The sequence below is a fragment of the Archocentrus centrarchus genome, chromosome 9 (assembly GCF_007364275.1).
Source record: "Archocentrus centrarchus isolate MPI-CPG fArcCen1 chromosome 9, fArcCen1, whole genome shotgun sequence".
NCBI lineage: Eukaryota > Metazoa > Chordata > Actinopteri > Cichliformes > Cichlidae > Archocentrus > Archocentrus centrarchus.
This window is the reverse complement of record NC_044354.1, coordinates 21,795,125-21,812,281: the sequence shown is the minus strand read 5'-3', so window position 1 is coordinate 21,812,281 and position 17,157 is coordinate 21,795,125. Positions and strand designations below refer to the sequence as shown.

At 40.4% G+C, this 17,157-nt stretch overlaps 1 protein-coding gene across 6 annotated transcripts in view; it reads right to left on the bottom strand.

Annotated features, from left to right (window-relative positions):
• Window positions 1-17,157, bottom strand: part of lmx1bb (LIM homeobox transcription factor 1, beta b) — a 57,688-nt gene that overhangs the window by 38,408 nt on the left and 2,123 nt on the right. Inside the window, exons 3-10 of one of the 6 annotated variants that reach the window (XM_030738071.1) lie at window positions 17,126-17,145; window positions 16,885-17,027; window positions 13,799-13,973; window positions 9,219-9,282; window positions 8,155-8,324; window positions 7,530-7,926; window positions 7,091-7,213; window positions 6,402-6,588 (exon numbers count right to left, since the gene is read on the bottom strand). In XM_030738071.1, the coding sequence (XP_030593931.1) occupies window positions 6,402-6,588; window positions 7,091-7,160 (257 nt within the window). In that variant the 5' untranslated portion in view covers window positions 7,161-7,213; window positions 7,530-7,926; window positions 8,155-8,324; ... (2 more) ...; window positions 16,885-17,027; window positions 17,126-17,145. Of the gene's footprint in view, window positions 1-6,401; window positions 6,589-7,090; window positions 7,230-7,529; window positions 7,940-8,154; window positions 8,325-9,218; window positions 9,423-12,294; window positions 12,512-13,798; window positions 14,315-16,884; window positions 17,028-17,125; window positions 17,146-17,157 lie in introns of those variants that run through there. The other 5 variants (XM_030738072.1, XM_030738074.1, XM_030738073.1 and 2 more) reach the window with 5 other exon arrangements.

Genomic DNA, 17,157 nt, shown 5'->3' with positions numbered 1-17,157 from the left:
CGGCATTCTGTAGCCCAATCCCACCCCGGCCCCATTCTTCCCTCTTTCTAGGCCTGACACAAATAAAAGGATTAGGAGCCCCCGTTTCCGTCAGGCCCTCCATTCAAGACAAAGCTCCGACCAGCTTAGTGTCACACTTAATGATAAAAGTGCAAATCTCTGTCAGTCACTTTGGGCAGGAATACCGGTATTTGGGGACTAATCTCATTTGATGAAGATTAAAAGGGTTAAAAAGAAGACAAAGAAATGTGTTATGATGCATCTGTGCAAAACAGAAAAAAAAAATCTACACTGCTGTAATGCAGACAACCAAATTTGACAAGATGAGGTGCTGAAATGTGTCTTTTACAGTGCAGGGTGAATGTGAGGCAGTGGATAGAGCTTAGATTAAAGACAAAGACAGAAAGGAGCTGAGAGACGAAGCAAGTACACAGGCACATGCACCCACACCCTCACAAAAACCTGGGGTGTATGTAGACAAACACACTGCTCTGCCCATTCCCATGTAGAGCTAGAATGTGTGACGTGAGTGTGAGAGTAAGCCTTGGGCACACAACAGTCTGAATGCAGCACTTGCCACTATGATGCCAGTCCTCTCTAGTGTATCTGTGAAAAGCCTACGTGTTGGAAAAACATTCCAGAGTGGGATCACATATACACAGTTGGGGCCAGCGGCAATATTGCGAGCCAGCAGCAGAGGCCATGTCTCAATTTCTCATGCCCGTTCGACCTGCCAGCCTGAGGGAACAAGTGTGGGCTGTTTCCAAACTATAAAACAAGACAAAAGACAAAAAGATCTGAAATGTAATCAGAAGTATTTCAAATAATTAGGAACTGTTACGCTTTCAGTGGCACGCAGAAAACGACATGTCCTTTAAAAACAAGTAAATTTCAGTGCTGCAAAAATCCAACTGCTGAAAATGCTCAGCATCCCGATTTCAACATGTAATCTGGGAAATCAAAATTGAAAACATTTGCTGAGAGTGTGTATTTTTCAGCTGGCTACTTTAAGGAGGCTATTACAGAGGAGGCTATTACAGTATTTCACTGATTTAGCCAAAATCTAATTTGTAAATTGCATCTAATGGTTTGTGGTTGTCGTACTTTTTGTTATGAAGAGTTGTCATGCTGTGAAAATAAACCTGAAGGCACGAGGACTTGGAACCAGTAATGAAAATCCCTGCATTGCCGAGCCGAAGGCTTTCTCTCGACCGTCACTGATTAGCATTCCCGATTGACTGACATGTCCCACTGGCTGCCTAACTGCTGGTTTTAGGAGATGAGGTTAAATTGTGGCTAGCAACAAATTGCACGCTTGAGTTCCCCTGCACCCCTCTGCTATCATCCAGTGTAATGTGAGCACACCAGGCAGATCCCTCTGCAGATCCTTCTCCTCCCCTGCACAACAGCTCCCCCACACAAAGCCACAGAGACCTCTTTCCACATCCCTTGCCACCAGTCTGGCCTCTAAAGTGGTGATGGGCATTACCGTGGCTGAGCCTCTGTGGCTTCCCATAGCGTCCTGCAAAGTGCTTTGTGTTCCAACTGCTGCTACACACACACACACACACACACACATACACACACACATATACACACACTACACATCTCCAGCCCCCCCTGTGCCACACATTCTGCACTCAGGGAGTACCAAAGCACACAGTGAAATGCCTTTAGAGACACAAAGATCAATGATATCGCACGATTTGATAACATGACACTTGGACTTTATATGTACTGACAAGATCAGAAAACAATCAGTCGGCAGACTATTGAACCCTTTACGGATGCAATTTAAAAATACATAAAACCATTTCTCACATGCAGAGCTCATGCAAAAATTAAATATCACACTTTATGGGAACTAGAAAGGACAAAAACAAACAAGCAAACAAACAAACAAACAAAAAAAAAACAGATGATCAAAGATGCTGGTAGTGATGCAAATAAATACACTCCAACAGGTCTCTTAATGGGTCTAAATGTGTTTGGGGGTGGGGTGCACAGTTAGCAAACCATGAGATGACAGATGATGCATCCTAGTATGCTGCTGGGACAGGCCGAGCCATGTTGACATAAAACCCAATACTTCCTTACAGAGGAACGGGGCCAGCTTCAGCTAGCTCCTTGCCGAGCACTAAAAAATCCCAGCAAGCTGAAGCAATATTATCCAGTTTTGTGTTTCTAACATTAGATTTGTCTCTCTGTAGAGGTCCTCTTTTATTTACCCAAGACCAGTGGCAAAAGACACATTTTTATCCTTTTTAGGGAGAATTAAGGAACAGAAAGTTAGGAAGCCTTCCACAAAGGAAAACACACACACTCTCATCTGCCTGTGGAGCTGCCTGTGAAGCACTTTAAAATACATGAGGACAGTCTTTAACTGCAAAACTACCCAGCTGGGTCGACAGCACAAAGTACATCCTGGTGTTTTTGGTTTTTTTTTTTAGTTTATTTATTTTATTATTGCTGTGCATATATGAGCGTTCACAAGTGCCAGGTCACGCGGGAGTAACACACACACACACACACACACACACTGGGTGAGCTAACACAGAAACCGAGCCGTCAGCATCTATCTGGCACGCACACACACACACACACACACACACACACACTCACACACGCGCGCGCGCGCTGCTGCCGCGTCCCGAGCACAGCTAATTAAAAAACAACAATTTCACAGGAGGGCGCTCCAAACTGTTCTAAAAAGCACCTCTCAGCACACCGGGGGATCGTCCAGGATACATGGGAGGTGAGGCTGGTTCTGGGAGCTCTTCTTTTATGGCTTCATCACTGCCGTGTTTTTTCTACTACTCACACTACCGTGACCTGAATTAAATTTAGCTTCCAGCACGTGAGGTAGAAGATTTGGAAAAATCTGCATGCTGATGTATTTGGATCCGTTACAAATGGAACATTCTAAAATAACATGTTGCTAGACAATAAAAGTTTATAGAGCATGGAAAAAAAAAAAAATCCACTCTGGAGTGAAAGCTTTTTATGCATCAGCGGGACCCAAAAGTAGGCAGCATGGTGTATAATATAGTTAGTTAATGTTATGTTTTGTAGATGGAGCCCATGGCAGTTTCTAACAAGGCAGTCCATTACAGGGGTGTTGTCCAACACTCCGGTCAAATGATAAGCCTTATTACACGGCTTCTTTCAAAGCATCTGCTCAGTCAGAAGAAAAGGTCCCTCTGGGGAAAAGATCTCCCTCCTTCTAATGATGTGTAATTGACCTCCGAACACCAGGGCGAAACAAACCCACTCAGATTGGCGTAATTCCACGTTACCTTTTGCATACCGCGTCTCGTTCAAGCTTGTCGCTCCTCTATGACTACAGCTCTCGTCCACCTGACAGCTTTTAACCTCAAAATATTCTTACTGTATATATTTCTCCCCATCTCATAAAATACATTATTATTATAATTATTATTTTTCTAACATGCCTACAGTTGCTTTTGGATTCTAAAGCCATCAAAAATACCAAAACAGATAACGACAAGCAGAGGTCAGCTACACACACACACACACACACACACACACACACACACACACACACACACACACACACACACACACACACACACACACACACACACACACACACACACAAAAACAGCCAAACATATGGGGAAAAAGACTAATAAAATCCAATCTTGTTACTATATAATTGCACTATATGGGGCAAGCTGTGTTGAACTGGGTTGGTGGGAGTTTTAATAATACAGTACACAATTGTTTTCCCTCGTCTGCACTTAAACCTGTTCCAAAGGTGCGAAAAAAGACTGCTTGCCAATTCCTTGATTTATTATAGCTAGTGAGAGCTGATTACGGGGCATGAATCAGTTGCTGTAGGAATGTTATTAGGCACGTAGACCTCTGTACGGCTAGGAGCTCTCTTCACAGCCCAAAGCAGTTTGTGGGCTGACAAATGCATCTTAAATGGATGTCATAAAAGTCAAAAAGGTGCCAATTACATCTTTAAGTGTCCCATCAATGCAAATGGAATAAACAACATAAAAAAGGGATACTTCTGTCAGTGTGAAAGATGGAGCCAGCAGCTAACTAAACCTGGGAGGAGTTTAAAAAAAAAAAAAAAAAGATGGGAGACGAATAAAAGATGTGATGAACACTAGTGTGTGAGAGCAGGATGGCGCCCAGCAGGTTGTTGTGTTTGGCTGCAGTGATCAGCTTTGCCACACAAGCTCACCAAGGCAGAGGGAAAAAGAGGGAAATGGTCAGTTATATCCCAAATATGGTTCCTCAGAAGCATATTAGAAACCAAATGCCAGGCAGAAGGTATTATTAGGCAGGCAGACAGAGCCTGCCTGTCCTTGCATGTCTGTCTTTATCGCTTCTTTGTTCACACACCGAACTAATTTAAAAAATTCTACAAATGGACAGAAACAGGCATGAGAAAGAGACCCCTTCTCTCGCTCTCTCTCTGCCGGACTGTCTCAACTTCCAGGCACCTCTGAGCCGTGACGCCGTGACTCTGGTATCCCCTAGTTACTGCTATGAATTTTCCATTGTTATCAGCCGACTATACTCCTGTCACAAAGCTGGATGAATGGCACGCATGGCAATGGATGTAACTCTTTGTTGCTTGCAAGGTATCTAGCAGAGAGCCATAATGTCCCGGTAATCGAAGTAGAATTGTTAAAAAGGCTGGACACAAAAAGCTGAAAATTTAGTGACAAGCATGAAAAGCGCTCATGCGATGAGAAACACAGGCCACCCCAGGGTCCTCACAGGCCAGACAGCGACTCTCGCTATTGTAATACTTGTGTTATTTAAGCACAGTGTTTGCTTCACTATATCTGCCATCTCTGCTGGTTTGTGATAATTTACTGATTCACTTTGCTAATTTATTCTGCTTCACGGTGAATGCTTGCCATGTTTTCAGTGTTTACATGGGAAGATTTAACCACTGCAATTTAACTGACATTTTTTAAAAATGTTTTCTAAATCAAAATGTAAGCCTACCTGTTTTTAATAACAAATATTAAAAAAAAAAAAAAAAAAAAAAAAAAAGCAATGGGCCAATTCCTTATAGTTTTAAGATGGCACCATTTAAAAAAAATAATAATAATAAAAGCTCTCCTTTAAAAATTATTATTAGTACCTGTAATAATAATTACGGTGCCCCCCCCCCCCCCCCCCCCCCATTTAACTTAATGTGTTGTTGTGAGTTGGGTAAAGCAAATATCCAAATGAACAATCTGGATTTAGTCTGCTGATGTAATCCAGCACTGCAGCATTTTTATTATTGTTTTTCTTTTTTAGATATTATATCTAAAAAAATATAGAAGATATTTTTAAAATTTGAAAAATGCTGTTTCACACTAGATTGATATCTCTATATATTTTGTCGCTGCGCGTGCGCATGGCCGAACTTTTAATTATTACCTTAGCCTCGCAGGTCGATATGTTCTATGGAAAATATTGCGCATATTGCTTTTCATTAAACGGTTAAATTGTTGCTATGACTGGTGATGCCTGCCACGCATTTCTAATAAAATAAATAAAAATAAAATATGGTCAGAATAATTTTAAATAATATATAAGAAGAATGGTAAAAAGAACAGAAGTGCATCAGTAAATCACGCTAAATGAAATTCTAATATTTGAGTGATTTACGGAATAAAGGAATATGGCTTGATCGGAAAATAAATCATATTAGCGCCGTGGTCGCAGAGTTTCTAAGAAACCTGCTGAAAATACCTTTTTTCAGAAATCTGAAGCGGCTGATGGTGTTGTGAAAAATGTATGACAAAGAACGGAAAAAAAAATCCGAGACTGCACCACGCCTGCACATTCTCGGGCCTGAGTGGGATCACATCCTTTTGCTATAAATGCATCCGCTGCGCACAGACGAACGTGGAAATATCGTGGGCCAGTGTGACAATCAATAAAGCCAAATATACGACAGTAATACATGACCGCTTATGCGAGCATCCCGAGTGTGAGTGTGAGCACTCTTTCAGTATTTTTTTTTTCTTTTTTCCTAAACAGGTAAAAGAGCTCTGATTTAATTCCGGTTCCTCCTGTTTTTGTTATTAACAGGAAATAAATGTAAACCGACGGCGGAAGGAGCGATGGCAACAGGTTAATTCATGTCTCCTTACTTTCACTCTTAAAGCTTTTAAAATGAAAATAGCACCTTACACTGGAGCTGAACAGCGTTTCAGGTGCACTTTTGCGCAAAGGAGGCCTTCGGCTCAGGTCAGCAGGAACCATCCAATGCATCCCTTTTTTTTTTTAAAGCTATTTATTTTATTTTTTTAAATCACTGCCGAGCAACCAAAGCAACGCGAAGAAATGCAAAAAAAAAAGAAAAAAGAGAGAGAGAGAAAGAGAGAGAGTAGAAACTCCCTCCCGGAAACTATTCTTACTGTTGGTAGTCGTGTTTGCAGTAAAGTTTCCTTTCTCTGAAGTAACAGCTGTTGGTGAGGGGCTGTTGACACACGGTGCACTGCAAACACTCCTCATGCCACGAGGAATCGTTGACTCTCATCAAGAAGCGGTCGGAGATGGGACGCTGGCATCCTTCACACACGGATCTGTGATGACATTCAGTCCCTGGAAAAGGAAGAGGAGTTGGGCCCCCGTCAGGAAAAGAAAAACGAGAGAAGGCCTGAATCAAGGATTGCAATGACTGATAAAAGCACCTATATCGTTTCAGACTAACGCGCTGGCTGTTTGAAGAAATGCACAGAGATTTTAAGATTTCAGTATAAAGGAAACTGATCTGTAATTGCTTTTATTTAAAATTTAAATGAGGCCTGGTTTGCACCATCATCCAGCCTTTAGATGCCTGGAACAATAGCAATAAGGTAAAAATAATGTGTATATTTAAAAAAACAAAAAAAAAAACAGGCTACATTTCTCTTTATTTGGTTCTGTTATTTTATCCATTTGCACATGTAGATGCAACCTTTCGTCGGTTTTGCAAGAACTGATACCAGGAAATAAACAGCAGTGTGCATACATGCAAAAATGACTGGCATCCATACACACCAATCAAGTGCATAACCTCGCAGATTTAAGTGATTTACATAGTAAAAAAAAGAAGAGGACTCACCGAGCATAACCCCGAGCGTGGCTTGTCCCGATCGCAGGGGATGATCTTCTATTTTAATGCCGTCTAGCATGATGCACGTCTCGGACTGTTCACCCGCGGAGAGGCGCTCCAGTGACACCAGACCTGTTGCAATATCCATAAGAATACGATCAGACTTGACAAGAAAAATCCCGGGGCACACAGAGCTGTTTGGAGGAAAAAGCGAAGGCAAAGCTGAGTAGAAACCGCCTGAGATCCGTGTGGGATACAGCCTGCAGCTCGGAGGAGGAAAAAGGAAAAATAAACTTAACTACGGCGTGGAAAACCTCGACTTTGTGCGCGCAATAGTTAAAAAAAAGTAAAAGCAATTAAGATGGCTATGTAAATCCCTGATGTGTCAGAGAAGCGTGTAGGAACAGAAAGCTTAACGAGAAACTGTGGAAACTCTCGGAACAGTCACCTGTTATGTTAAGAGGACCGAGGAAGCTTTATCTTCTCGTCCACAAGCCGACGGGAGAAGTCTGGAAAAATGTCTTCACGGGATTACAGTCTCGCCAAGGAAAAAGAAGAAGTAAAAGTTGAGAACAAATCCAAAGATAGTAGTGTGTATGTGTGTGTGCGCGTGTGTGTGTAGGATGTCCCGGCAGTAACTCTTTGGAAGTAACAGAGACGGTTGGTTGGTTGTGCCCCTGTCGCTGCAAAAGTCTGAGATCGAGATTGAAGCGAGTAGATCCTCCCACTCCTGCATGCATGGCTACACTTTTTTTTTCAGTCCTCCATTCACTGCTATTGGGATGCTATTGGAGCAGAGTACAGTGAGCTCCACGCAGTCCAATAACAACACACAGAGAGGCAACCTAAAGGAGACAGCCGAAAGTGATATTTTACTGAGGCCTGACCTGCCATCATAGCAACAATATTAACAATAATAATAATTATACAACTTAAGCATTATTTCATTATGAGGTGCATCAAATGTAATGCTCTTTTTTTGAAGCTATAAATGCCCCCCCGTGCACTCAGTGGACATTTGTTATATACTATGGTATTTATCCGTCAGTAGAGTGAAAAAAAAAAATGCATACAAATATAGGCTGTGTGTGCCTATTGGAACATCACATGCTTTCCACGCTCTTTTGTGTATTGTCTCCAGTGGAAGCTGCTGTTGCCTTTCAGCTGATGCACCTGGCGATCAGTGGTGATAACAGCGGGCTGTCCAGCACGGAGGTGGCCTCTGCCAAACACAGCTATTCATCTTAAGGTCAGAGAGGAAAAATAAAAAAAAGACTTAATAATAATAATACATTTAAAAAATAACATAATAATAACAACAACAACAACAACAACAACAACAATAATAATAATAATAATAATAATAATAATAATAATAATGTGTTGTATTTATTGACTTGAGCTTCCTGCCAATAAACAACCTTCCTGCTGGATAACTAATCGGTTTGGCTATTTTATTTCTTTATTGATCTGTGGATCCGCCAGCAACGTAAAACAAACACCATATAAATACTTGAAAATATAATTTTAGAAAATAAAAATTCAACCCCACCCCCCCACTACACAGGTTTTAAATAATATTCATATAATAATATAGCCTATGACCCTATGGGCGTTTCAGATTTTGCAAATAGAAAAAGTCAGACATTATCAGAAAAATAAAATGTATTTGTCGAGATGAGATCAAGACGTTTGGAAAACTGCGGAGGAGCAGCCTGCTGCACTGAGGCCTGTCTGAAATTACAGGGCAGCTAATTAGATCCTCCGCTATGTCCCGTGACACACTGCGCGGCAGACTGTTACACACTTGTGTAGCTACAGGCCGACGAGGCAAAAATAAGAAGGGTGGACACATGGAAAGGACCGGCGATAGGAAATATTTTAAGGAAGCTTGTGCTGGGGATGAGCTATAGCTTCATGTGCCTTTATATAAAGTGTAATAACGACATGACTGCAGCAACGGTTCTGCATAATAATAATAATAATAATAATTATTATTATTATTTAAAGGTACACAGTACAAATAAATGTGTATTTCACATAATTTTATGTAATATGTTCTATTAGGAATAGAACCACGAAACTTCTTTGGGTTTTTTTTAACGTGCCAATATGTCAGATCTCACCCAGTGTTTACCTTCAGTCCAAAGGCCTGCTGTGTGTTGTTTCTTACAGCCTTTGTGAAGCTTCAAGGCGACGACCTGTAGCCCGGTTTGGAAAACAGAGAAGAGATTGTTGGTGTTGCCCTCTGCTGTTCAGTAAGAGAATAGCTGAAGTTCACTAAAACACACAGCAGGTACCGAGAGGAGATTACACTTGCAGTCATATTCTGGATGGATCTAACATCGCAGAAAGCACATCCAAACCTAATATCAATATTTAAATCAGTGCATTTTCCAATGGAGGACTTTTTTTTTTTTTTTGCTAAAATGAGGACGTACCTGCCTCTCATGAAGTCATCCACCCCCCCCCCCCCCCCCCCCCCCCCCGGCTTGCTTGGTTTCCTTCCATTTCCAGCGCTTCTATCAGCATGGGGTCAATTACCTCCGCCCACTATATTGGATTATCTTACCACTAAGCAGCATTAGGAGCTGAGCACTGCCAATACAATATAATCAATACATTTAAATAAATAAAAAAAGCATGCGTTATCTCTCCTCCCACCATTCATTTAGCAGTTACCGGCCGGGTCACCGGCGTGAATGAGAACATCAAGCATTCATTCAATAAATCAATCCGCCAACTTTCAGCCTGCGGTGTTTTAATGAGCCACTGCATGACAGGCCCTCCCTCGCCTTCCAGGGCAGAAAAAAAAAAAAAACTGTTGCAGCAGGTGTGCAGTACAGAAACCAATGGTCCCTACAGTTAAGCAATTTACTTTAAGCTAAGCGGAACTGTTGCGTCCATCGGAAAGGTAAGACATCACTATAACGCGCCCTTAGAGAAGCTAACATTCCTGCAGGAGTTTGCTGTAATTCTGGTTACAGGCTTCACTTAATAATTCTTAAATATAAAAACAAATAATGATGATTTCGGGGTGGACTTAGCGAAAATGTGATCCCACGGTGGGATTATTGCGGAAGGAAAGTTTACAAAGTGCGCTGTTTGCGCACAGTTTTGCACTGTTTAAAGCCAAACTTTTCTATTTCACTAAAACAGGAACAAAAACTGGGAGTGAAGTGCATTACGACACAATGAAAGAAATACAGCTCCCTCGCAGGAATTGTCTCCTCGGAGTAAATTCATGTGCCATAATTAATGAGAAACAGGCGGAGCAGCCTATTGCAGAAAGCTGAATTAAATATTTCAAATAATTAAGTTAAATTAAAATGTTGGGTTAAAGAAAATGCAACTGAAAAACTGAGGTCCAAAAATACAGACAATCGTTCTACCTGGATTACATTTACACTGTGGTGTAAAGAAGGCAGAGAATAACTCGCACAGCTCCAACAGTGTCGGGCCTGCTCTGCTTAAACCCGGAGGCTACAATCAATACAGAGCAAAATCTCAGAAAAATCACATTTTCAACGTAAAACCATTATAAATATATATGTATTACCCTGGATGTGTGGTCTGGATCTCATCAAATACCCCCTTTTCTTTACCATTATAGGTTAGGTTGAACTAAAATGGTCACATTATTAATTATTCCTCAAACAAAGCTCGCCGATAAGCATTTTTAAATAAAATTTTTCAGTGAAAATGGGACGAGCACTTCACATCCTCAGAGGTAGCAAAGCAAAGACATAATGGCTCTCTAAATTGCAGGGCTTGGAGACTTTGATAGTTAACTCACTTTGATCTTTTAATGAGTCTTTCTAAGCTCTCCACGATGCACTTTAAAAAAAAAAAAAAAAGCTTAAATGAAAGAAGAAAAAAACACACACTGCCTTAATTTGTTTGCTGCCGATCTGCACTTGAACACCTTAAAAACGGACTCACAATGTGCAGCAGTGCGCAGTTTCTGAGCCCAGAGATACTCAGAGAACTGGGAAAATGTGTCATATTCTTCTGTGGGTGCGCACACGGTTTTTCTTTTTTTTTTTTTTTTCTGTCCTCCATGGATCATTGCTGTGGCTGTGACAGAGTTTCAGAGGCACTTTTTTTTTTTTTTTTTTTAAATCAAGTCAACGAATCCGCTGACCCTCGTGGCTCAACAGTGAGAATTATTAAAGGTCGATTTTCGACCAATCAATCGACCAATTTTGTTTGTGATATTAAATATTTTCTGCGTTTATTCGTTGGTTTCACGGGCTAAAAAAAACTGATGCAGCTATAATGTGACTGCAGATAGTGAACAGTTCAGGGCCCCATCGGCCTATGACACCCGGGTTACAGAGCTACGAAATTAACCTCGCTATGAATTAATTTTTTTTTCGAAGTCACACATTGTATCCGCCAGTTTGTTTGTTTGTTTTTTTTTTAAATCTTATTCTTAAAAGCTTTGGTGTAATTTCCTGTACATATTTTACCTCACTAAAATTAACAAACGTTACCATGCAATATAACAATGGAGTTATTTGGACTCTCCTTCCACCCACTCCGTCACATATTCATGCTTTTATTCCACATTGAATCACACGGACTTTATTTTACTGAGTCACCCCCACTCCACCCCACTACCACCACCAAAAAAAAAAAAAAAAAAAGAAGAAAGATAGCCCACTGCAGGGTAATCCCAGCTCCCCGAGGATTAAGCCAAAGTATAATACAGCACTGTCAACTCATGGCTAGATTTGTTTATGTTATGATTTATTGAATTCTGCTTTTTCTTTTTTTCCTCCACTGACAAATTTATTGAGTTCCTGACAAATGGCCTGACAGGCCCGTGTGGCAGCGAGCTGACATACAACTTTTTGAACCGTGCGGTAGAAATCTGTTTACCTGCTTTTAGGACAGTTTGCTATGACGCACGGAGCAAATTAAAGCTGTAATTTAATTAGCTTAATATGTGAGAATATAGTCCCCTTTCCAGCAAATGATGCACTATACTATCCAAAATATAATTTACGCAAACGCTTATACCTGTGGTCCTTGTACTGAGATAGTAAATTAATTTTTATGAACACTAATTTAAAGTTGAGATTATTACTATCTGTATTCCCCCACATTTCCTAAAAGATGAAACAAATCTTGTGAAAAGCGCGCCGGTGGCCAAAAGGTACCGTTTAAAAAGGTTTCGATAAATCACCATCATTTTAAGCCACACTTACACGCCGCGCTGTTGCTTTTCGTGACGGACCGGCTCATCTGATGACAGTGATCCACGATGAAGTCAGATTTACGCACCTGGTCCCCTGACGCAGTCCGGACACATATTAATTCACAGCTATAAGGAAAATGTTAGGAGAGAGCCATAATCCCCACTATCTCAATGACAACATCATCCCCTACTGGACAAAACCAGCCAGTACAACATTATCTGTTCATCCACAGCAGCATTTTATCGTCCCTTAAAGGTACATTAACAGAAGAACACTAAAATCAGGCTGTTACTCGTTTAGGTACTGTAAATACAGTATAGCAATAAAAGATAATTACTGTAATATTTTTCCTTAAAACCGCGTGAATACAGTGTTTTAATTTTGGTTTATTATAATTTTATTATCGCTGCCTCTGGTTTTCAGTGAAGTATATGTCAGTAATATATAGTTTTTTTTTAAACTGTTTTTTTTAAGGGAAATTTCAGCACATCCTCATCATAAAGACCCACATACTTTTCTCTTTATTTTGAGACATTTTCATTCATTCCTGCAGTTGTTTTGTGCCCATTAAGTCCTTACGTTTTAACTTATTACTTAAAAAAATAATTAAAATTTAAAACAGTTAAATTTCCCTACCACTAATAATAAAAACACCATGCCTAATATTATTATTTATACATTTCTAATGTTCCCATACATGGCATCAATATGAAACATTCTGAAGGTATATCATTAGAATAAAAATATATATAACTTGTTGGAATGCAACCACAAATATGTAAACCTGATGCTAGAAAATGTTTGTCTACTTTACTATTTTACTGTCAAGTGTAAAAAAAAAAAAAGTATTATTAAAAAGTAGTGAAAATACATTTCTCATTGTATAATTTGTGGGGTTTTTTTGTTTTTTTTGACTGTTACTTTTTCAGTTTTGTCTCAGTTTAAATAGTGCGCTCATGCAGTTTTTAAAAAATATATATATCTATACTGTATATAATCCAGCCACAGTGTATGAGACTGAACTAAAAAGTATTCACACATTCAGTGCAGTTTTGCAGAAGTCAAAGAGCTCTCCCTCATGGGTTAATGTTGCACTGAACATTTAATAAATGACTGGAGAATAATTTACTTAAAAATACAATGAAGCATTATTGGATTAAAGCAAAAATAATAGACAGGAGTGTATATTTAATTCATTTATTTTCATGCAGTTGTTTAATTATTTTCCCTAAAATTGCACTGCTCAAATTTAGTTTTTTTCTTTTTAAATATAATTTTTTTTTAATATTTACATATTATAGTTGGATTATATTTATGCAAAAATAAAGGAGAATAAACTTTTCCTCTCATCAATATAGTTATGATTTGCACATTATAGTTTCACCCCCCCCTTTGTCAAAAATCTAAATTGAAAAAGGCCTCTTCTGCACTGCGTTATACCAAATAATAAAAAACAAATATCAAAATGTTTCATGAAAGCCTAATGATTACTTTTCATTTTCTAAAGGATTACCTCCAAAACATTTTAAAAGGCTGGTCAAAGTTGGACCACAGATGGCAACAGATGAACATGATGAAGCCCAGCAATAACAACATCTTTCTATTCTGTGATGTGGGGATCTCCCTCTTCCCTTTCTGTTTAACTTCACACACAGGCGATGGCCAAGAAGTCTTCATGTGAGCCTAAGCTGTTGAGACACATGAGGAACAACTTACTGCATGGTAATTTCAAACTAAATTAAACCATGGTCTCCAAATGTCTCCATCTGACACACACACACACACACAATCCCACATGTATTTGTGACTTTCTCTGTTGATGAGCGGCTACAGAATCTTAAGCCTTCGTCCAACGAGGACCATTAAATTTTCCGTACAGAGGTGCAGAGTGTAGCAGTAACAGAACAAAAACAATGAGAAAAGTCTTTCACGAACTTTTAAAAACTTTGGCTTGCGCGCACATACGCAACAGATGTTGTATTGTCATGGCAGAGCAGGATGCATGGCATTTGTTGTCACGTGGTTATTTTCATCTTTATTGCAAAAGCGTCTCAGCCCAAGAAGAGAACTGGAGCTCCTTTCATCGTGTTATTCAGCAGAATTGTCTCCGTAAAAAAATGTTTGGGCATGATTTTAGGACGTGTGCCATTAACAACAAGCGTAGGCCTTCATGTGGAATATTAAAAAAGTCTGTGTCTGTTAAATAAACTGCATATGCTGACAGACTCTGTGGCTGAAAAAGGAAAAAAAAAAAAAAAAAAAAAAAAGAAAAAAAAAAAATATATATATATATATATATATATATATATATATATGAGCATCAACAGAAACAAGGAAATGTCAACTAAAATATGAATAAACGCAACAGCTACAAAATATGCAAAATATTAAAAAAGTTCCAGCAGGCCAGCAGCCATAAAAAATTTCTGCAATCACAGGTCTGTATATGTGTGATTATTTTTGTCTGTCTCAATCAAACATGGTAGATGTGTTCTCTCTGTGTGTGTGTGTGTGTGTGTGCGCGCTCATGTATGATTGCGAGTGTGTCATTAATAGGCTGCACTTCAGAGAAAAAGGTAGAAATCCACCAGATGTTTTGCAGCTGGGTGGATCTGGTAGTGAAGAACTAGACAGCATCTGTCACAGGCGAACATTTCTAATCTGTCTTGAACATTAGGCAGAGAGCACTAAAAACCCATCACCGGCTGCATGTGCGGCTCAGTTCACAATGTGTTCACCGCGGACTCTAAAGAGAAAGTTGAAATTAAAATGAGGGCAAAAAATATATTTATCGCGCCGAGTGGTAAAGGAGCAATTTTAATTACACTTTCCCTCTATGGGTTATTGTAAACTCCTCTGCTAAACACAGAGTGTGGTTGAAAAACTTTTTAAAAAAGCAAAACAGAGGCAAAGTGAAGTTACTAGGGCAGAGCGCCTGAGGCTAAAGACCAGGGCTTTGAACTAGTGATCCAGCAGAGCTTAGTGAGGTCAAGATCTGTCAAACAGGAACCACAACTACCTTCACAGTGTTCTGGAAAAGAGTATTTTGGACAAATAACTTTAGTTGTGCATTGCAAAAGCCATACATAAGCGTGTATTATATTTAAACTATAGCACACTTTGTCGTTTGCATTTTAGCTTCATATAGCCAATAAGGCTTCCAGCTACAGATAGATGCAATGTTAGCTCATTAAATTTCCACAACTTTATCTCAGTATTCAGTTGACATACTTGGTGTTTGGAACTGTGGGAATCACTCCAAGCTGACCTTGATGGTCTCTGGATATTTCCATTCCTGGGTTCATGTGCCTAGTTACCAGTTGGTCAACCCCGTGCCCTGTGAACTGACCCTGTCCTCCCTGCGAGGTTTGAAAGGAAAAGAAACCCAATCCTCCAGGGAGCTCTCCGACTAGCAAGAAAACCGCTGGCCCGAATCTCTCAGAAGTGCTGTGTTTTCCCACTGGACCACTTTCAGCTTAATAAACATCTTAACTAGCCAGAGGTCCCACGGGAGCTGCTGGGAAATCCTCTGGGCAGCCAGAGCTCAGGAGCTGGCCCTTTATTGCATCCAGGTGGCTGTTAAAAAATGCTGGCTGGCCATAAATGTCCAATAAAATGCAAGTGGCACCTTCGAGGGTGGACAGGGTCAGTGCACCTGTCTGTGGATGAAAACTCCAACCACTTTGCCTCGTCCAATCAGTTGGATGACGCATGTTGTGCCATCACAGTACCAATGGTTTACTGAGTGAGAGCATTAGGCTTGGGGGGGGGCACGGGCCCGGAGGCAAACAGATGACAAAAAAAAAGAGATACAACTACAACTACAAAATGACTCAAAACTGCCACAAAGAGAGACTAATATTTGCAAGAAACAGACACAAAATGAAGCTCAAAACAGCAGTTCCCAGTCTTCAGTCTCAAAATGACAACAAATGATACACAGATGCAGTCAAAGGCGGTCAGGGTGCCTCGATTTCCATGTAGGATGAAGAGGTGGGGGTAAGGAGGATGCATGTTTGTACCACGTCGGTCACATGGAAAATAACAGTACAAGTATCAGTTAACATAAAGTAGTTGTTTTTTTGTTTGTCATGATGAATTAAAACCATCATACTGTCACTATAATGCACAACAAACTGGTAAATTAGGGATGGGGGGGGGTGTCATTGAAATTGCACCCAAGAACTGCCTGTTTATGTCTACTTCACACAAACCGTGGCAGCAGCCTCCCTTCATCTGTCCAGTCTGGTCCTTGTCCAAAGGGAGAGTTAATTGTCCCAGGGAGGTTTTGGAAAGCTCTGGACGGTGTATTGAGCCTTTGATCTGACTTGAAACGAGCTAATTGATTTCTGTGTTACAGGCAGTGTTAGAGGAAGGGTGGGGGGAGAAAAAAAAAAGATGCTTTCTGGTCATTTCACATGTGCCGAAATAACTGAGAGGAAAAAAAAGAGAGAGAAAGAAGTCGGGAGGGGGGGGGTGAAGAGAGAGATCACCTCACACCCGACTACATCCTTGCTCAATTACAGTAATTTGACTCACATGGGCTGGCCGCCACGGCAGAGGGAGCGGCGAGTGGAGCTGCTCTGGGAGATCACTCACCTTACCTCTAGCTGAGGTACGGAAAGACAGATTTGATGTGCGGCTTCCCTCTGAGTGCAGCTCAGGGGCTTGTTAAGGTGGCGCTACAGAGAAGACCACACGTCCAACCTCTTCCTTTAAGTCTCTGCGGGGCACTCTAAAACCTGATGATGTCAACATGGAACAAAGAAACAAGAGGCTGACGGAGGTGAGCAGTAAAAAAGAACAACCTGAGCGTCTTTATTTCTTACACTATACTCACCCATTCATTTTCCTACATGCCTTTCCAGATCA